We start from the raw sequence: 22,235 nt of genomic DNA on the forward strand, positions 1-22,235 counted from the left end.
CCCACCAGTACCTCTACCATGAAACTAGACTCTCAGGAAGTCAAGGAGTGGTGGAGCCTGCCACCAAAGTCGCCACTAATCCTAGCCATGTTGTTTAGTAGATTAAAGATTCATACGCCCAGAAAAAGATGAGATATACAATAAAGACTAAATAATTAAATGAAGTCAAAAAACCTTCTAAATAGTTTATACAGTGTTTAAAAAAAGTATATGTAGGCTTGGTAGAGAAACGAAAAAGGACAGAGAAAGTCCTAAAAAACAAATAGAGCACCCAGGTTTGGTGGTGAACACTTTAATCCCAACACTTGGGAGGCAGAGGCAGATGGATCTCTGTGAGTTAGAGGCCAGTCTAGTCTACAGAGTGAGTTCTAGGGCAGCCAAAGATACACTGAGAAACATTGTATCAAGAACCAAAAATTAAAAAACAAAAATAAAAGAATTAGAGTTTTAAAAAGCCACATAGAGATGGAAACTACACAGAGAATCTGGATGCTGTATGCTACTGTGTTGTCTTTGAATTGCTTGACTGCTGAGGAAGGAGCAACAGCTGCCAAAAGACATTTTATTATTAATGCTGCTGGATTAATCAAATCTATATATTTTGATGCCTTGACTTCAAAATTTAAGCCAAAAGATATGTTACATTGGAGAAGAGGTTTTGCTTTTGTATCCACAGGAAATGATAGGTTGTGGATTCGTTCTGGGTTAAAAAAAGTAAGGTTTGATCGAGAAAGACCCCGTGAAAAATCTCCAATAGGAACAGACAGCCCAGAAGAACCAACAACATTTCAGAGTATCTCTGTTGCAGTAGTCTTCTGAGTTCTAGAACAGCTTCAAGGCTGCTGACTGAGAGGATCTAGCCTCACAGAATACTCCAGTCAGGACTTGACGGTAGTCCTAAATTTTCTTTGGGTCCCCATAACATTATGAGCATTCCCAATCATCAGATAGTAGCATAGAAAACTAGGTACACATTTCCCCCAAAATGGATTATGGATGTTTGTCATTGTTTCGTGTGTTACAAGTTGCTATGGATGTTGGTGTTGGAGGTCCTTCTGTATTTGTATAAGAATAAAGAAACTGCCTTGGCCTTTTGATAGGGCAAAATTTAGGTAGGTGGAGTAGACCAAACAGGATGCTGGGAAGGAGGATAGTGTGGCAGATGCCATGGTTCTCCCGCCCAAGACTGACAACAGTTAGACTCATGCTGGTAAGCCACAGTCAAGTGTCAACACACATTAATGGAGATGGGTTAAACTAAGATGTGAGAGTTAGCCAATAAGAGGCTAGAAATAATGGACCAGGCAATGTTTAAATGAATACAGTTTCTGTGTGATTATTTCGGGTGTAAGCTAACCGGGTAGGATGAAACAAAAGGACCCGCTCCTCCTATAACAGATAATGGTAAGAAAAAAGGCTAAACAAATGAGATTAGATTCAGGGTTCTTGTTTTGAAAAAGAAAAAAAGGGGAAGTACTATGGGATAATGCTCCTGTATACTGTAGAGTTTTGTCATTTGTATTGGTTTAATAAAACACTGACTGGCCAGCAGCTAGGCAGGAAGTATAGGCGGGGCAACCAGACTACAGAATTTTGAGAAGAGAAGGAAAGGCAGAGAGTCAGTCACTAGTCAGACACAGAGGAAGCATGGTAAGAATACCTTACTGAAAAAAGGTACCAAGTCATGTGGCTAAACACAGATAAGAACTACAGGTTAATTTAAGTTGTAAGATCTATTAACAATAAGCCTGAGCTAAGAGGCCAAATAGTTTATAATTAATATAAACCTGTGGGACCAGGTAGGACAGAAACTTCCATCTACACCAGACACTAATAAAACAGGCTATATGAAGACAAAAGAAGATCTGGGATTACACTAATGTGAACAAGGGACATCAAAAGCTACAAGCAGCCATCAGGAGGGAGGGGAATAAATATACAGGAGAAATTCACTTCATAATCTTTAGCAAGCTCCAAATATCCCAACACTATGCTTTGTAACATTCAACTCTAAACTCATGAGGGACTGTATTTCTGTAATTTCTTATAACAGTCCCAGGAAAGAAGACCAAAGTCACTAATAGTGCCATAATAGTGGCACATGCAGAAGACAGTAATTCAAGTATATATCTGAGCCTAAACATACCTTGGGAAACCCTGATAATGGTCAGTGATTCAGGGATTATAGACTCACTGCTAACTCATGGGTTCATCCAGTCATATGAGGAATCCTGGAGAGGATCCTAAGGTAGGTTGCTGTGGGATGGTCTTTCAGTACACTGTGAATGTGTTGTTCTCTTTAGTTAATAAATAAAGCTGCTTTGGCCTATGGCAAGGCAGGATAGAGCCAGGAGGAAAATCCTGGCAGAGATACAGGTAAAGAAGGGTGGAATCTGGGAGACACCAGCCACCCAAGAGGAAGAAAGACATGTAGAAAACACCTTGGCCATGTGGCAATACATAGATTAATAAACACAGGTTAATTTAAGATATAAGAGCTAGCTAGTAATAAGCATAAGCCATCAGCCAAACATTTCTAATTAGTATCAAGTCTGAGAAGTTATTCAGGAACTGGCAGGTGGGTGAGAAACCTCTGCTTATAGTACATGGAGCTGGGAGGACTTCTGCTCAGGTCAAAATGCTTCCAAACGCCTAGTGTACTCAGAGGATTTAGATGTTTTAGGAAAATAGGTAGCTAAAGAAACATGCAAGGGAAGTTACCCTAACTCCAAGTTTGCTGTTAAGAGGTAAAGGAATTGATACTAGCACCCTCCCTTGGGAAGATGGATGTTAAAAAAAAAAAAAATCCCACACTAGCTCAGAACTGATTATAATAAAGAGTTATTTATTTAGGGGTAGGCTCACAGATCACAGTCCTCTGCTCGAACGGGGAAAGCAACCGAATCCCTCAGCGGGAAGAGAGGATGAATGTGTGATTTGATCAGCATATATAGTATAATTGGCCATGCCCAAGTGGATGGGTAACTTAAAGACTGCTGGCTGTAGAAACTCCTACAACACCCTTGATCTTTTGGCTCATGCTAACCACCACACAGCGTTTCTCTAGAGCCCTAGATACTCTATTTTTCACCAACTCCTTTTATGCCAACCACTCACCAACAGAAGTGACTATCTCCACTAAAATAAATGCTTTTTGTATGTTTCCTTTGCAAGCCTTCATGAAAGACACTGCTTTATCTTCCCATCCACCTTATTTTCACATCTGGCACACATTCCTCCATCTCAAGACTTTGGAACCCCAATCAAAGGCTTTTTCTGTACTTCAACTGATGTCTTCAGCATTTTTGTATCAACCTCTGAGTTCCTGAATATTTTAATGTTCTTTGCCCCCACTTGAAAAAAATGATAAATTATCACATCTCCTAAGCTGTTCACTATAGAAATTATTATTTCAAGTGTCACATTCAGAACTTCTCGTATTTTCACCTTTTCAGTCTTCAACTGCCATTATTTCAACTCAGAGCAAATACAGACTAGTTTTTTCCTTGCAGATACCATAGTTATCATATGGAAGCTTCAAAAACAACTGAACAAGCAAGACGTTAAATTTAGGACACATAAAGAGAGTTACAGAGCCAAAAAAAATTACCAGTCTACACAGTTGTCTAATTTCTACCTTAACATCATTCCAGTCTCAGCAACTGAGGTACATGGGTGAGTAGAGTCTGCATTAAAGGACTGCAGGTTAGCAGAACTAAACTGCTGTAATAATCATGATATAAAAGAGAGTATCATTCATGTATTTCTCACTATTCACAAACAGATGAAGACAGTATGGTTTAAATACACAATGCAATTTTATTCAGCCATAAAAGTGAAATTATAATATTGGCACAAAAATGGATAGAAATGGAAACCACTGCATTAAGATGCAGCATGCAAATACATACCGCAGCATGTTTTCTCTTACATGCAAATCCTTCATTTTAGAGTATGTGAAAGCGACAGAATGAAAGAAAGGGAACTGGACTGGCTACTGTCATGTCAACTCGACACAAGCTAGAGAAGAAGGAACCTAAGGAGAAAACGCCTCCAGAAAAAAAAAAGTCAAGCTGTAGAGAAGTCTATGGGGCATTTTCTTAACTGGTGATTGATGTGGGCGGGGCCACCTCAGGGCTAGTGATGCTGGGTTCTATAAAAACAGCAGGCAGCCGCAAGCCAGAAGGTGCACACTAGTAAGCAGCAATCCTCCTTGGCCCCTGAATTCTTACCTCCTGCTAGCATGCTCCCGCAGGTCCCCTCCATGACTCCTGCAGTGTTCTGCAGGAACCTCCTGCCCCCATGTTCTTGCCCTGTTTTGAGTCACTATCCTGACTTCTTTGAATGAACACTGATGTGGGAGAATAAGCCCAATGAACCCTTTCCTCTCCAAGTTGCTTTTGGTCATGTTTCATGACAGGAATAGTAACCCTAAAACAGGAACTGTAAGAGAGATAGTTCCAGAGGGGGGCAGGCACAGGGAATATCACAGAACTTGGGGACATAAGATGGACGGAGATTGTGCACAATGGTGCCTTTGGAACATGGCATTGCTCGTGTCCTCGCACTCACAGCAGTTGTGACCATCAGCACACAACACAAGCCTGGTCTGTCAACATCCCACCACAGTGTGACAGAAGAGTTCATACGTCTTCCAATGCCCTGCGCTGCTTAGGCGGATAATGGCAGCTAGGGAGTTTAGATACGTTTCTGAGTATTTAGAGGCAGTTAATGGTTAGTAGGAGGAAGGAACATTTTCTTTTGTGGTAATACCACTGTAAGGAGCCCAAACTCCTGTAAATAAACTTTACCTGGGATGCTTTATGTAATCTTAATAAAATTCAGTAGATAACCAAGAAAAACAAGAATAAGTAGAAGATGAATGTAAAGGAGGATTGGTGGAAAGGGACCCACATGAGTAAGAGGGAAAGGGAGGCCAATACAATAAAAATACATTATGTATGTACCAAAATTCCACAATGTATGCATGATTAACATATGCCAATAAAAGTAATTTTAATGGAATAAATGAAAGCAGACAAGAAGGTTTGGGGGAAAGAGACTAAGAACAAAGCATGTGGGCCTACCTACTTCAAAAACAATAAAACCAAAAGTGAACGAAATGACAAAAAAGATGACTAGCAATTCCCTACTGCTAAGTTTTAATCAGTGTAGGTTAGACTTTCTTCTACAAAAATATAAAAATGTTTTATCAAAATTTATATTTGATAAAAATATCCACTAGAATAAAATACCTTACCCATAAATTTCTAGTACAGGAACTGATAAAAGAAACTTTCCAGGACAACACTAGCAACATCTGTGGAACTTAGTGTAAGGAATAAAACAATGACTTACCAGTTTAGAAGCTCTCTGGACTTCCTTCTTGATATCTTCTACTAGGAAGCCATAAACTTCTTCTTCTTCTTTACCTCTCTGCCAAATTCCACTTGACATTAACTATGAATACATTCTCAATTAGGAAATACACTCCAAGAAACAACATTGGAATTAATAAATGTACACATTACTATTATTTTCATGACCAATAAGAGCAATTAACACCACTTGACTTTGAATACATTGCATGTTAAGAGTATATACACATAAACTGATTCAGAACAGACAGAGGGTGGAGGTGGGGCATAGAGGAAGGAACAGTCAATCCAATGAACATCTCAGTCCAATAGAACCTTTTCAGCCACACCCCGGCAGTCTAGTCCACTGTAGTGTAGAAGGATTTTCATACTGTTCATAACAAAATAGAATTTTAATAAGGCTAAGTCTAGGATCAGCACTTGTGGTGGTTTGAATAAGAATGGTCCTCATAGGCTCATAAATTTGAACTCTTAGTCAATGTGGGAGTGGAACTATTTGAAAGGATTACAAGGATTAGGGGGCGTGGCCGCATTGGAGGGGGTGTGTCACTGGGGGGGAGCTGTGAAGCCCAAGCCAAGTGCATGGCTGGATTCAGATCAGGGGGTAGTTCTCAGCTACTTCTCTACACCCCGTTGACTTCCTGCCACCATGCACCCTGCCATGATTATGGACTAAACGTAGAAACTGAAAATACACTTCTAGTTAAATGTTTTCTCTTCTGAGAGCTCCCTTTCTCATGGCATTCTTCACAGCAGTAGAACGGTGACTAAGACAGTACTCTTTTGAAGAATTATATTAAAAGTCAGGCTATAAATAAAACTTTAATATTAGTAAATATGCTATATAAAACACATCAATAAAAGCAGAGTTTGAAATTAGCAAAGTTTTAGTCTTAATAATATCCTGAAATACAACTAGTACATATTTGTCTAAGACTTAGCTAGCTATAAGAAATCATATATCGACTAAAAGAAACAATTCTAAAAGTCTTAACAAAAAAATAAAAGGTTAGGTGGAAATTTTCAAATGCTAACTTTGTGTTCTCTTAAGGCACAGTATGAAATGATTAGATTCTTAGACGAATCTACCAGTATACTGAGGTCCTAGAGTATAGCGGCTGGTGCTAATTGTCAGTCACAGAACCTGCGTGTCAACGAGGACGATTATGGTGGCAGCTCTAACGTGGGTGGGAAGACCTGCGCACTGGAGTGGTAATGCTCCCCAGCTGGGATCCTGAAGAACAAGTAGGCTGAGACTCTGTGTGTGTGTATTCTCTCTGCTCATCGGCTCTCAAGCCTTGCCACTGTGCCTTCTCCACCATGACAGACTGAGGCTGGACTGGGAGCCAGAACACAGCCGCCTCCTTCAAGTTGCTCAGGACACAAAACAGCAACAGAAAAAGCACCTGGAGCTCAGCACCTGAAACAACCACTGTCTTGGATGTAACACAGACAATAGAGCAGAAGTATGGTGGTAATGAAGACTAGGTAGGTGATGGTTTCATCTAGGTCTCTCTCTCCTCTCCGCCATACGCTACACCGTGAGCAGTCCTTTTAAGAAGCCTAGCAGTAAGGAGCTACAAGGAACTATGACTAAAAGCATATGAGCGGCCATTGGAGGGAGACCCTCCAGCTTCTTAGTAAAGCCTTCAATGTATCTGGGCGACATCTAAATTGGAGTCACATTAATGATTCAGCCAAAACTATTCAGAGAATAAATATTGCTTTTCTCTGTTTCTGAATAATTTCTATAGCAATCACAAAGAGTTAACTTGGTTTCAATGTAGCCATAGCAAGCTAATGGTCTAAGGTACCAGGAACTTGCTTCATTTCAGGTTCTCTGAAATGGGAAGACAGCAGAGTGAAGGGAAACAAAGGGGAGTCATCTATGAGTGAAGTCTTTGCTCTCCCCCTGAGCAAATCCTATTACTGCCTATTTCTTTTCTACTAATATTAATGATCTTTCCTTCCAGGTGCTCTATGAAATAAAATACTTTTCTTCTACTCCCTGAGCCGTCTAACAAGTCTTTTCTGAGTCATATCACTAGCAACAAAGGAAACAAAAAGTGGTAAAATGGTACTTCCCTTAGAGATCTAACCATTTTCTTCTTTTTAATAGAAAGATAAAACAGGTAAGGATAAGTCTTTATATGCACCAAGTAATCTCAGGACCTTAAAATCCAATATAAAAATGACATTTTATATAGATATGGAAAAGCTCCAGAAGCTAAGTGATGTATCTAATTCTTAGAAATTAGTGTCATCTATTTTCTCTCTAGCACACATTTCTAGAACTAGCGTCTACTTACCAAACAGTAGTAATGGACACTGAAATTCCATTTCTCGTAAGTTTTCTTTTCTCCGTATTTATTGGGACAGTCATCACTTTTTCGGCAGAAAATACATGCTAATAGCAAAAAAGTAGGAAAATAAAAGATATACCTTAAAATTACAAACTAATCTATAGAATTGTTGTTTCTTTGATGTGTGTCCACGTGTGAATGGTGGTCAGAGGACAACCTCGGTGCTTTAGCTCCCCCTTCCCAGTTTGCTTATGGCAGGGTACCTTCTGCCATCAGCTGCTGCATACACCAGGCAGTGCTGTCTCTGCCTCGCATCCCCTTGTAGGGACACCAGGAGTACAGCAATGTGCCACCATGCAAACTTCATGTGAGTTCTAGAGATCGGAACTCAGACGTTCAGACAAGCACAGCAAATACTTCACCCACTACTGCAAACCCCCAGCTGCAGAATTCTGTCTAGCTGGATAAGGGTCTTGGGTAGTTCACATCTATGGTTTTAGAGGATAATCCAAAGAAAGTGATACAGACCTCATTCTCAAATAAGTGTGATTATGTTTTGATCTAAGTGGTAGCTCCCGAAGGGATGGTGTCAAATGCCTGTTTGTTTTGCCAGCATCAGAATCCTCTTAAGGTTAAAACAAGAACATTAGCTGCAGAAGTCTAGGGCAAGCAATCCACAGACCAAAAAACTAGGAAGGAGTGAAGGAGGACTGATATATACAAGAGTAAGGGTCTTCAAAAGCTCACATAGACACTGCAGACACAGGGGGTCAGGTGTGCACCCATGGACATGCTCATGAAGACCCAAGAAAACAAAAACTGACTGCTGGAGGGCCCTGAAGTGCATTCGTAACCAATACATCAGAAAGACCTCGAATCAATAAAGGCCCCGAATGCTCCATTAAGCATTCATTTTTATAGCAGACTAAAATTCAGTAAAATTGTGCTACTTCCAATATACTTTTACTGCTAAAATTACCTTTACCAGAATAAATACTGGTTTCTATTAAGAACACTGATTTAAATTAAAAACCAGAGGTATTCATCCAAGGGGAAATCAAGTCAGAGTAGGGGTATATTTAGCAAGTGTACACTATAATTTCCAAACTACTGGCATTGCTGGTATAACTCAGGAGGCACAGCAAGAAAAGACAAAGGTTATGTGGAGATAGAATTTGATAGGAGCAAATTTCCTTGTTCAAAGTAAGGTAGAGTCAACAGAGAGACTAAAAGTCATCGTCAAGAGGGTGGATATTAGGGTAATTGGAGAGTAGGCTCATTTGGTATAATATTTATCACACACATATGAGAACCTAAGTTTGAATCTCTAACACCCGTAAAAAGTCACACTCAGTTGCACAAAATTCCTATACCAAGGAGGCAGAAACTGGTGGATCCCTTCCCAGACAGCTGAGTCAAATGGATAAGTTCAATATTCAGTGAGATGACACATCTCAAAGAAAAAAAAAAAAAGTCAGGCAGTGGTGTGCACACCTTTAATCCCAAGACTCGGGAGGCAGAGGCAGGCAGATCTCTGTGAGAAAAACCTTGTCTCGGAAACACCCCCCCAAAAAAAAATGCTGGGCATGATGGCACACACCTTTGACCTTTGATCCCAGCACAAGGGAGGCAGAAGCCTGTGGATTTCTTTGAGTTCAAGGCTGGCCTGGTCTGCAGAGCGAGGTATAGGGCAGTCAGGGACAAGTATAGTGAGACCCCGTCTCAGGACAAAACAAAAGCCCCACAAAGCCTAGCGGGAGTAAAAAGTATACAGAGTAATAATGTGGATTCCTCATCATTCACAGTAGCAAGTCAACAGATATGGCTTATAATAAAGAAATCAACTATGTGTCAACAGGGGAGATTGCTGTAAAACAAGAAATTTTCCTTTTCATGTTAAGACTTTTGTCTATTGCTTATAATGTCCTCATTTATCAAAGGAAAAACCATGAAAAAATTAAACAATAATTTTCACAGATTCAAATCTTATGTGATAAATCACATAATATATACAATAATAAATTTGAAAAAAATGTCTCGAGTAGCAAATTCAGTTTGTGGAAATGAAGATAATCATAATAGAACATACTGACTAAGCATGATCAGAATAGTCATTCTTAGGGCTAGATATTATTCAAAATGGATTTTATTGTAATAAAAATATTGTAAATACAGTTACTTACCAAGATTTTGTGAGTCATCAGGTTTATTTTCATTCATTTTACTAGGAAAGTAAGAACATTAATATCTTAGTTTCAAAAAATCTCTAACCATTTTTTAAAATTCAATCAGTACACGATTGCAATCAAGTCATATTTAATCATTTCATGCAAAGTACAGTAATTAATTTTCACTTTTTTAGAACAAATAGAGATCAAGAAGTGTGTAAGAATTTGAGGATTTCTTTTACACTCAAAAGAATATTTAATTATTAAAACAAACACTAGGATTGTTGGATGCCCTGCAGCGCACCTGAAAGCTCTACCTAACAGAGAACTGCCTGGATTCCCATATTCCTAAATAAATATTAAAGTACTGGTAAAAAAAACAAACCAAAGACCAATAAGAATAAAATTTTAAAGTCCTCTTGTTAACATTATCCTATCCCAAATGTGATGAATGCCAGTCAGCTACTGCTAACTGTTGGGTTTATTAAAACATAAAACAGCACCGAGAGTCCCAGCCCTTTTCTGAGGGTAGCATCACCGTATTATCCAGTGTGCTGCAAATCATTATTTGCTCAATGTGACTGGTATGTATGACTATATAATAATTCTAGAATACAAATTCTTTATAACGAGATCCCAGTTTCTCTGTGGTTACATATTCTTAGTCTTTTCCTACTACAAAGACTCAAGGAATCTCTCTTGGTGAATGATGTCATAAAGGTCTGACTCTAAACAGTCATGTTACCTAAATTTCTTTTTTAAAAAAAGTTGAGGTTTCCTGTTCACTGCTAGTTAGCCTAAGATTACCCAGTGTATTCCTGTTCACTGCTAGTTAGCCTAAGATTACCCAGTGTATTCCTGTTCACTGCTAGTTAGCCTAAGATTACCCAGTGTATTCCTGTTCACTGCTAGTTAGCCTAAGATTACCCAGTGTATGTCAGCATCAAACTTTAGTTGTTCAAGTCGTATCAAGGCCATTACTCTAAAGGTGCAATAGACCCAGCAGGAGACCAGTACTTTCACAGTTTGGTTCTTCTGCTCTGTAATTCTACTGCAGAATCAGAATACTGTGTTTTTAAGTCAGTCCGTGCAAATGAATGATACAGGGTATACACAAGTTGCTTATGCTATTTTTTTTAACCTGTGACTTTACCCCCCTAGGATTAAAGTAAAAACAACTACCCAAACAGTTGACATTTTGAAGAAATTATATCAGTTGTATAGTTTATACTTTTATTTTAGAGACAGGGTCTTACAATGTAGCCCTGGCTGGCCCTGAAATCTAAGAGATCCACCTGCCTCTGTGTCCCCAGCGCGGCAATGGCATCAGCTCTAGTTCACACTTTTAACATTAGAATTTTAGTTCCTTGATCCTGAAATACGCTTTTCCTTTTCTAAGTCCAGATTTAGGACCTCCCTCTCACATGAGGGCGAGAACCCAGGCACCCTAAATGTTAGACAAATGCTCTATCATCAGGTTCATTTCACCTTACCCTGAGAAAGGGACTAACCTGGACAAGATGACATCCAATTTGCAGGCCTGCCACAGACTACTTATTACAGGCTTGAGCCGCTTTATTTCCAACAAGTCCACCCACAGATTTTTAGTTGTATCTCAAAGCATTCCCGTATCAGCCTTAGAAAACCATCACTCTTCCCTTCTCTGAGAAATCACTATCTAACGAAGTTCCATAGGGCCACAGTAAAGAGATGTTCTGAGTCTCCCACATCTTACCCCCGCTTTGGTGTTTCAGCAAGCAAGGCCTGATGCCCTGACCTATGTGATTGGTGCTTAATAACATCATGCCGCCAAAAGCCAAAAACGGGATCACAGATCTAAACCTGAGTTCTAAAAGTACATCTTGGCTGGGCATGATAGTGCATATTTTTAGTAACAGCACTCAGGAGGTAGAGGATGGTGGCTTTCAAGGTTAGATTGGTCTACACAGTGAGCTCCAGGCCAGCCAAGACTGCACAATGAGATCCTGTCTCAAAAAATAAACGTATATTCCTAGGGGAAAAAAAACAAACAAGGAAGTCTTTGTTAACTTGTATTAAGATTTGCTAGGGGGCTGGAGAGATGGCTCAACAATTAAGAGCAAGATCCAAGTTTAGTTCCTAACACCCACAAAATGGCTTACAAGGTCCTTTAACTCCTCTACAAGCACCGGGCAGGCATGTGATGCACAGACACATGCAGGCAAAACGTTCGTATACATAAAGAAATCTTACAAAAAAGGAAAGATTTCTTAGTTTCGCAGGTAAGATGCTAAACAACAATTAGCGAGTTTAATTTGCTTGTGTGTGTATGAGTCAGTATAATAACAAAGAACAGACTATTCTTAAAGATTGGAAGATCACCAAAACCCACAAATAGAAATAATTTCTTGCATCTGATCAGATCATAATGAAAGAAGACTAAAACAGCTAAAAATAAAAATAAAAAAATCACAAATTATGAAGCTGAATCATGAGATCATTGATGAATGATGAAATTTAAAAATTCAAATTAAAAAAATTAGAATCAAGTGAAAATGAAAATATACCTTATCAGAACCTTTAAGAAACAGTAAAAGCAGGACAGGCTTTAGCTCCATGGCTCAAGGCCTGTGGGAGTCTCTAGTCCCTAAGCAAGAAACAGGAAAGGCAGAGGAAAGCTCATGGCTAGGCATGCTTACTTTATTAGAACCAGAGAGAACTCAATAACGCACTTCAAAGACTCAGAAAAACAGACTATGTGTCAAAGCAGCAGACGGAAGTAAAGAACAGAACAAAATGAATATATGAGCCAGAAAGACTCAAAGAAATGATTTGCTTGGAAACGACATGATTGACACTCTTAGCCAGAGTAACCAGCAGAGAAAACAAAAATTACTGAGACCTACGAAATGGGGGCTCATTAGGATGAAAACTTGGCCACCTTACCTGGTGGGATATGGTATTCTTTTAAACTAGGCCGAGGTGATGGCTATAGTGCATAAATGCACTGTCACTGACCTGTATATTTACAATGCTAAATGTACAACTATTTCTATCAAATATTGGATGGAAGCATAGCTCCTGCATACAAATGCCCAAGTTGCTTTTTCTGTAATGGCCAAAAACCCAATGACCTAAATATGCATCAAAGACAGATTGAAACATTGCAGCACATTTGTACAATGGAATATGATCACTAAACTGTGTTTAACTGAATCCCTAAGAAGGACAATGTTCACCCCTTACAAACTGAATCACCAGATAAATTTCTGTATTAGGGATATCCCTTTAAAATTAAAAGGAAAATGAATCAAGGTACCAGTGTGTCCTGATTTTCGTATACAAATGGCCCTCAGCAAACAGCTTCCCTAGGTCTCTACATACTGACTGGATCACTTATGCCCACCGCTCAGGATTCTAATGTCATCCTACCTCCCAAAAGGATCTCTGCAACTTCCACTCCAAAACCTTGTAGTATTCCAACTCAAAAATTCAATTAGAAATAAATCATGTGGACGATCTGGACTGTTTAAAGTACACAGGTTCTGATTAAAAAACGCACACCACCTTTCCCGCAGAAAGGGGTAGCTGACGTTCCAGATAGCCCTGCCCCCGGTCTTTAGAAGGATAGCCCAACATTATTGGAAAGGTTTTTACAGAAGAGTGTGGGCACGGTGGTCAGGAAGAGCCAACTTTTCTGTCTTTCTTCTGTCTACATAACTCTTTATTTAGTTATACTGCACATCACTCATTTTCACAAACAGCATCAAATATAAAACACATTTGAAAATTATAAAATATTTTGGTGCCTCAGTTCATCTCAATAAAGGGAGAATAAATGTTATCAGGCTTAGTGAGCAAATACGTATAAAACAGCTAATAGGTCATAAATATGAACACATATTGATGATCTTTTTTTCTTATTTGAAAGGTCTGCAGTATGTCTCAAATTTGGCTGTTTATAGACTGTGTATCACCTGAAAACAGTCTGCGGCCAGGCTGCAGAGTTCTTTTTGTTGTTGTTTTTTAAAGAAAGTGGAGATTGGGATCATATATTGGAGAAAATGGGAAACCACCGCACGTTCTATGAAACTTGCAGAAAATTTTATCTCAGGACAGGAAGATTGCTCAGCTGGTGAAGGCTCTAGCCACTAAGAGTAGAAAAGGAGAAAACTGAGTCTCACAATGGACAATCCCCAGGAAACAGGGTCTCAGGTCTCTACATATTGGATCATAATGCCCCAACCTCCATAAAGCAAGTGCGTGCACACGCTCGCACGCACACTGACACACACACACACACACACACAAAATAACTTAATTTCTTAGTTAAATCTGGTTTCGATCTTTAATTAGTTATATAAGAACTACTGAATCTTTGTTTACTTATTGAAGACTGTCGGTACCCTCCTAGACACTGTTAAAGGTTAAGGAAAAAAAAACATATGACTGTTCCAAGTTTAGTAGCTATATTTTAGACATCTGTTCTCATTTACATGTACACATGGACTGATCCATTGAATTCCCACAATAATCCCACAAGGAAGGCTTGTATCCCCATTTTACACCGAGGAGACTGGAATCAATCAAGGTCACACAGCTGAGGTAGAAGCGATGGAGATATTGAGCAAGAAGTCTGGTTCCTGCTGCACATCTTTAAGCAACACTACCAGGCTTTTCTAGGAAGACCGTGTTTCTAAACCTCTGGCAGAATAGACTAACTGTTCTCTTAAAACGCAATTATTCAAGTCCACCAGTCAGAATCTGCAGGCATCAGCATTCACCGAGCCCTTCACAGGAGTCTGCTCACAGTAAGTATGACATCTCTTGGTGGACATAAAAGAAAAACAAAGGAAGAGCCTGGGAGCAAAAGCACTTTAGGACACAGAAAATCTAGAACAGGGCACTTGCTGGTAGCATGTCTGAAGCTCGCAGATTTGTCCGCAATCTTCGGGAAAGGGGAGCCAGTATCTTTGTGGCAACCTTACAAAAAAACGGTTTCAAGGATCGTGCTATTTTTTTTCTTCCTGGTGAACACTGAAAACAACACTCATTAGCAAGGATGGAGGAGGATGAAGAAATTATTTTATTTTGGATGTTAGTGGCACTTTTAAAAAGATATTTATTTATACGTTTTGATGACACACTAACCATTTGCTAAAAAAAAAAACCTTAAAATGATCTCTATGTATCTTTTTTCTACACATCACAAAAACTAACTATATTTCAGCAAGGCGAAATTTAGAACCTCAATACATCTGAAATACTGAAAGTTTACATTTACCGTGCGCATCTGAGCTATTAAAAAAGGTATGAGTTTTCGTCGGGGCTTGTGAGAGTCCAGCACGCCATAAAAGACGAACAAAAAGAAAACCCAAACAAAAACGCCCGACAACTCAATTCTTGAGTTCCTCTTAAAATAATTCGATAATAACACAGTCGGCCAATGAATGAAGAGGACGAAAAGGCAGGCGGAGAGGCTAGCCCCCCATCCCCATTGTTAGCAAACCAACATCTGTGAGCCACCGCTGTTACTGTAGCCAGTTTAAATGAGCCAAGAGGCTCAGATTTTTGCGGTACACGAGACTTGTCAAAGCGTGAAAGAAAAATACCCGGGTTTGAAACACAAAGGAGACTCAGATTTCACCTTAAATCCCCACGAGGCATTTCAAGGCTGTCATTTCTCTGCGGTGCGGGGGACCGGTCTGAGGAGCCACTGGGAGCCACGTCGAGCATCCCACCCTGCCACCCGCCCCCTACCTTCTGTCTTTCACTAATAAAGGGCAGCTCGCCCACCTACGGCAGCTCGGGGCTGCAGCTGCGCCAGTGCGCAGCGTGCAGGGCACAGAGAAGCCCGCACCGCGTCCGCCCACCCGGCCGACCGTGCCCGGGACCCTCCTCCGTCCCTCCCGGCCAGGTCCTCACCAGGCGCAGAGCAGATGATCCTGGGCCGCTGCGTGACCGCCCGCCTCTAGCGCTGAGCTGCCGTACGCCCACCCGGCACGGCCCCATCCAACGGCTCGCAGAATTCAAATTCGCCCACTTCCGCCTGCGACCCGGAAGGCACGGCTGCTCCGCCCCGCCCCGCCGCCGTGGAAATGGGGAGAAGGAGGAGGGGCTGCGTCTGCGCCGTGGCTTCTGGGGTGAACTGACGCGGGGTGTGAGCTGGGACGGATGCCGGCGAGTTCGTCCCGAAGACCTGCCAAGGGCTCCGGGCACCCCCAACAGGCTGGGATTGAAAATCAGCATACCCCATGCTAATGAGTGAATGCTTATGCTGGCTGCCCTCTCCTGTCAGGGATTCTTTTACATTACAGTTCCCTATTGTCCTGGGAGAATTCTTGCTTGGCCCTGGGGTGTCGGTTCCCTTTTGCGAGAGCCAGGATGATTTTCTTTTTTTTTTTTTTTTTAGTCCCAAATGTCTGGAGTTTCTGAAGGAAATACTATCTGAGAGGTTTGAGAAACTTCCACGGGGATTTCGGTCCTTTAGGCAGGGGAAAAACATTAGACCTGGGGTCAATAGTGAACAGCTAATACCTGAAAGCACTAATTTAAACTTGATTTCCCCAAAGAGCTTTTCGTCGGTGTCTTTCAAGACACAAAAGATTAGCTGGATTTCTAGAATCCAGACTCATGGGTTCTAGATACCTGGCATGGAGGTACAAAGTTATTTGTTAACCAGTGTAACGTTTTTAACAGTGGGAAATGAGAAATAATCTGTCCACCAATAAAGAAAGATTAAATGATGTTTTAGAATTCGATATACTGATACTGAAGATGTTCAAAGTTCAAAGAAGATCAGCGATGTTGAAATACCAAGAAGTCTACTTTGGAAGGACCATAAGACGTTTCTTTGGAAGTACGTGCATATGCAGGGATGGAACCACAAACCGTACCAGTTATCTCTGGCAGTGAGCTTGGTGTTTGACCCTGCCAATTTTGCTTTTCAAAGGAACATTGTTAGAAATGGAAGGCGTTCTGTAGACGAAAACAAGCACGTATTTAAAGGAATGTGTGCATAAATCGTAGTTGGCCAGCCTGTTTCCATTCAGTCATCAGTGATTAAGGAGCTGGATCAGTAGCTAAGCACTGGTTGCTCTTCCACAGGTTGTGGTTTCAAGTCCGAGCACCCACGTGGTGGCTCACAACGTGGAAAAAAAGAGCCCTAGGGGATCTAGCTGCTTCTGGCCTCCTCAGGCACTATGTACACATGGTGTATATACAGGCAGACAAAACACCCAAACATGTAAAGTAAAAAAAAAATACAGCTACAAATTTTGCTAGTCCTGTTTTACTATTGAATGTTCCACATTAATATTACAAACTCATTAAATATGTAGTTCTTGAATGCAGAAACGAATTATGCTTTCTCCCGCGTATTTTGCAAACCTTTGCACCCTCTCTCCAGGAAGTTTTATTTCTCACAGGAATTAAAATCCTCAATCTAACCTTCAGGCAAAGTTCAATATTCTTGTGGAGCTAGTTCAGTTGCTACAATCTAGAGGTCTTGATAGGTTCATTTTCTTTGCCAGCTAAAGAATTAGAAGGCAGGAAAATCTCGAAAACAACAAATAGCATCAGAGAAATGTCAGCAAACACCACAGACAGCGGCAGACAGAATCAGCTATTGAAGAACGGTGTGTGCGTGTGTGTGTGTGTGTGTGTGTGTGTGTGTAAACACACGCATGTGAAGACACAGAGAAAAAGGCCCTTTGGAAAGCAGAATAGGGGACTTCGACTCCTAAGCAAAAAATTACGTCTCTTCTCTGGGGCTGGCTTATTACAACTTTCTCAGAAGAGTTTTCCTCTACCTAATGTAGAGTTGGTCAGTCAGTTGGACGAAGGATGGGATGGTTGATTGGACCACAGCTGTTGTGTACTATGTTGTGATCTTGCCTTGAACTTGTTGAGCCAGGCCATCACCAGGGGACCGGCTGGAGGGAGCCAGAAACCTACAAAGCCATTGTTTTAAGCTGCCAGGTTTTTGTCTCAAGTCAGGAGGGTGAGGAAGAAACCCGCTGTGTTGGAAATTTACTGCCTTTATTACCTCTTCGCGCCTGCCCGCCCCCTACCTGTCTCCCAGCCAGGGAACTCCCAGTTTCTCACTGTGATAGATTGCTTGTCTAAAGTTTAACCTCTGGCACTGTCAAGAAAAAAAAAAATGCTCCCTGGATCCCTGTTATTATCCAGGGTTCTCTAGACTAACAGAATTTATAGAATGAACCTCTCTCTCTCTCTCTCTCTTTATATATATATATATATATATAAATCATATATGATATATATATCATATATATATATATGATTTATTAGAATGACTTACAGGCTGAGCTCCACCTAATCCAACAGTTGCAGGCTATGAGCAGAAAGTCTGAGAATCCAGTAGTTTCTCGGTCCACAAAGCTGACATCTCAGCTGGTCTACAGTATATGCTGGAATCCTAAAAAATAACAGTAAAGGAATGGAATTGTTAGCAAGGTGAGAGCAAGCAGGAAAACAGCAAAAGCTTCCTTGTTCTGTTCTTACGGAGGCTGCCAGCAGAAGGTGTGGCTCAGATTAGATTTTGGCTAAAGAACTGGTTTAAGGGTTTGCCTTTCTACTTCATAGATCCCAATTAGGGACTGGAGAGATGGCTCAGTGGTTAAGAGCATTGCCTGCTCTTCCAAAGGTCCTGAGTTCAATTCCCAGCAACCACATGGTGGCTTACAACCATCTTTAGTGAGGTCTGGTGCCCTCTTCTGGCCTGCAGACATACATACAGACAGACTATTGTATACATAATAAATAAATAAATTTTAAAAAAACAAACAAAAAAAGAAAACAAAAACAAAGATCCCAATTAGAACTAGATCTTCCCACTTCATATTAAGCAGAAATCCCTCGCAGGTGTGCCCTCCATTTCTGGGTTTTAAGTTATTCCAGAAGTAGTCAAGTTGACAACCAAGTAGAGCCATCACAAACCCATCCCTTGTCAATTAATTTCCAAAGAAAAACAAACCCACCCCTTGTCAATTAACTTCCAAAGAAAAACAATAGGGGTGGCACAATAATTAGGTAATAATAACAACTAAACATAGCTAGTCCATGTACAATCGCAAGCACATTGTATATTTAACTAGGTTATATTATGCCTAACATAATATAACTACCCTTCATACAACCGCAATTGCATTATAAATTTTAGAATAGGTGATAATGTCCTGTGAAGGACATTCTTTTAGGATCTCAAACTTAATTATGATAACCAATGATAGTCTCTTAATTGATGTTATATCACATGATAAAGAAATTGAGGCCAGGCAGGGGTGGGGCACACCTTTAATCCTGGCACTTGGGAGGCAGAGGCAGGTGGATATTTGTGAATTCGAGGCCAGCGAGGTCTACAGAGCGAGTTTCAGGACAGGCTCCACAGCAACAGAGAAACCCCGTCTCAAAAAAAGAAAAGAAAAGAAATTGAGGAAAGAAAAAAATATTGCACTAACACATTACTAACAAAATACAACAGAAGCACTCAAGACAATTATCCACTTTTTGCAACTGTTCCCAGGGCCTTAGCTGGTATTTATAACTACATTCTGTATTTCCCTCACGCTTGGCAAGTACCTCAGTAGGTCTTGACTCCTCCCAGAGAAATGACCCATACCTTCATTCCTGAAGAGTCTGTGTTCTTTGTCATCCTCCCTGGATTAGGCTGGCGTAGCTTCCCATTGACTTTAATCAAAGGTCATCGTAGACCCAAGAGACACCCTAAAGGATCTGAACTTCAGACATCATCTCTCTTACCGCAATTCTGGAGGAGAAATCCCATTTCCCTATGGCAATCTGGGGTTATCACCTCTTCTAATACTGTTACTCCTATCTTAACTTGTTGGTTTAGGGCCATCAGAAGTCCAAGGCTGCCGGAGGGAAGTTTGAGCTCCAGTTGAATGGAATGTTTATTGTGGTTCCTGCCAGGAGCTTTTCCTGTTCTGGAACTAAAACTTCTAGGCCAGCAAAACTTAAGGTCATGGGAACAGGAAGCAAAAATCTTCCTAGTGGATCACAGGGATGATAGTGAATAGAATATTCCCTTTTCTACCCCTAGATTCCTGGACCCATGAATCCTGGCTATCAGATAAACTGTATCATGTATTGGACACTTATTTAAAGCATATACTGTCTTCTGGAGAACCTTGCCCCAGTCATGCAGGCTGCTGCTACCTAATTTGGACTGTAAATGTGTCTTCAAAAGGCCATTCCACCTTTCCATTAGGACAGTTGCTCTAGAATGGTCGGAACATGCTAGAGCATGTGTGTCCACTGTCATACTTCTCTGGCTGTGAAGTGAGTTCCTTGGTCAGAAGCAGTCCTGTGTGGAATACCACAAAGGTGGACAGGCTTTCTGTAAGTCCTTGGTGGTTTTGGCAGAAGCATTATGTGCAGGAAAGGGAAATCCATAGCCAGAATATGTATCTACTCCAATAAGGACAAAATGGTGTTTTTTCCACAGAGGAATTGATCCAATATTGTCAACCTGCCACCAGGAGGTTGGCTGGTCACCCTGGGGAATAGTGCCACATCTGGGGTTCTGTTGTTGGTCTCTGTTGTTGGCAGACCTGGCCCTCAGCAGCAGCTGTAGCAAGTGGTGAGTAGAATATTGTCAAACCCATGTATAGGTTCCATCTCGATCACCAGGCCTCTTTGTTCATGGACCTCTTGGGCAATGACAAGAATGGCTGAGGAAAGAGGATGGCTGTCAACAGAACATGTCATCCTACTTGATTCTTGAACTCCTTCTCAGCTGAAATTACCTTTTGATGAGTGTATATATGGGACACAAGTATCTTCATATCCTTAATCTATTAGGAGATTTCTATCCACAGATTTCTACCCCAGATGTCTTTCTCACCCATTTTCCAGCCATACTCGTCCCAAGTTCATGACCATCAGTCCATGAATCAGCAAATAATAGCAATCTGGCTGTTTTTCCTTCCAAACAAAATGTAGGATTATGTGTACTACCTGAAGTTCTGCCCACTGTGAAAATTTCAGGGTTGGCCCAGAAAGGGGTTGCAGTGGGGAAACTGTCTACTTCTGGGTGATGTCTGAAAAGCACACAGAACCATTAGTAAACCAGGCCCGCGTCCTCTCTTCCTGAGTCAACTGATCATACTGCACACCTATGAGGCTCTAGGTGCATGCTTGGCAGTAGACCACTTTATAACGGAAGTAGAAACTGTAGGCATTGGCTAACTTCTTCATGTAACTTGCTTGTGCCTTTGGGACCTGCTCAGGCCCAATCATGTATATACCACTTCCGTTAGATAGCAGATTGCTTTATGCACTTCTTACTTCATGGCTCAGTGGATCAGATAACACCCAGCTCATGATGGGCAGCTGTGGTTCTATAGTAATTTGATGGCCCATTGTCAGATGTTCAGTTTCCACTCAGGCGCAAAAGCAGGCCAAGAGCTGTCTCTCAAAGGGAGAATAGTTGTCTGCAGATAACGGTAGAGCCTTGCTCCAGACTCCTAAAGGTCTCTTTTGTGATTCACCTATGGGGCTTTCTACTGTTCCTAGTAGCATCACTGTTTGCCATGTGCCGTCTGGTCTGTTGGATCATGTCATCCAAGAAACTTGCACAGCAGCCTGAACCTGTGGTTCCTTTTCCTGTTTCAGGACCCACTCAAAGCTGGCTACTTTCTAAGTCCCTGATATATGGAGCGGAGTGAAACTCCAAGTGGATGTGTTGTCTCCAGAATCCAGATAGGTCCACTGAATGTTGTGCTTCTTTCTTGGCAGTGGAGGGGTCAGGTGAATAAATGAACCTTTACCTTAGAAAGAATATTTCTGCAAGCCTCCCCACTGGTCTCCTAAGAATTTCACCGAGGTAGAAGATTCCTGAAGTTTGATTGGATTTATTGTCCATCCTCTGATGTGCCTGTGTTTTAGCAACAAGTCAGAGTGGTTGCTCCCTCCTGCTCCCTTTATCCAGTTAGGCTGTGTTGTCAATATAGTGGACCAATGTGGTATTTTGTGGGAGAGACAGAAGATCAAGATCCTTTCTAACTTAAGTTACAGCACAGGGCGGGAGAGTTAGTATATCCTTGAGTTAAAACTGTGAAAGCTTACTGCTGGCTTTGACACCTGAAAGCAAATTGCTTCTCGAGGTCCTTATGGACAGGTACCAAAGAAAAGGTGTTTACTATATTAATGGCATGTATACCAAGAGATATGTTAATCTGCTCATGTGAGGACACCCCATTCTGGGACAGCAGCTGGAATTGGAGTCACTCCTAGATTGAGCTTTCGATATTCAATTGTCATTCTCCATGATCCATCTGTCTTCTGCACTAGCCAGACACAAAGGGAGATGTGGTTGGAAGCACAGCACACCTGCATCTTTCAAGTCCTTGATGGTGCACTGT

The 22,235-nt window shown here is 41.0% G+C and overlaps 1 protein-coding gene across 3 annotated transcripts in view; it reads right to left on the minus strand.

Annotated features, from left to right (window-relative positions):
• The window catches only part of G2e3 (G2/M-phase specific E3 ubiquitin protein ligase), a 41,901-nt gene extending 22,222 nt beyond the window's left edge, over nucleotides 1-19,679 (minus strand). Inside the window, exons 1-5 of one of the 3 annotated variants that reach the window (XM_048415375.3) lie at nucleotides 19,472-19,679; nucleotides 18,152-18,268; nucleotides 9,865-9,905; nucleotides 7,688-7,785; nucleotides 5,359-5,460 (exon numbers count right to left, since the gene is read on the minus strand). In XM_048415375.3, coding sequence (XP_048271332.3) covers nucleotides 5,359-5,460; nucleotides 7,688-7,785; nucleotides 9,865-9,901 — 237 coding nt within the window. In that variant the 5' untranslated portion in view covers nucleotides 9,902-9,905; nucleotides 18,152-18,268; nucleotides 19,472-19,679. Of the gene's footprint in view, nucleotides 1-5,358; nucleotides 5,461-7,687; nucleotides 7,786-9,864; nucleotides 9,906-15,475; nucleotides 15,580-15,753; nucleotides 15,902-18,151; nucleotides 18,269-19,471 lie in introns of those variants that run through there. The other 2 variants (XM_048415374.3, XM_085697677.2) reach the window with 2 other exon arrangements.
• Nucleotides 19,680-22,235: the final 2,556 nt, after the last annotated feature.

This window comes from Myodes glareolus, chromosome 11 (genome assembly GCF_982192425.1).
Source record: "Myodes glareolus chromosome 11, mMyoGla1.1, whole genome shotgun sequence".
In the NCBI taxonomy this organism is placed as follows: Eukaryota; Metazoa; Chordata; class Mammalia; order Rodentia; family Cricetidae; genus Myodes; species Myodes glareolus.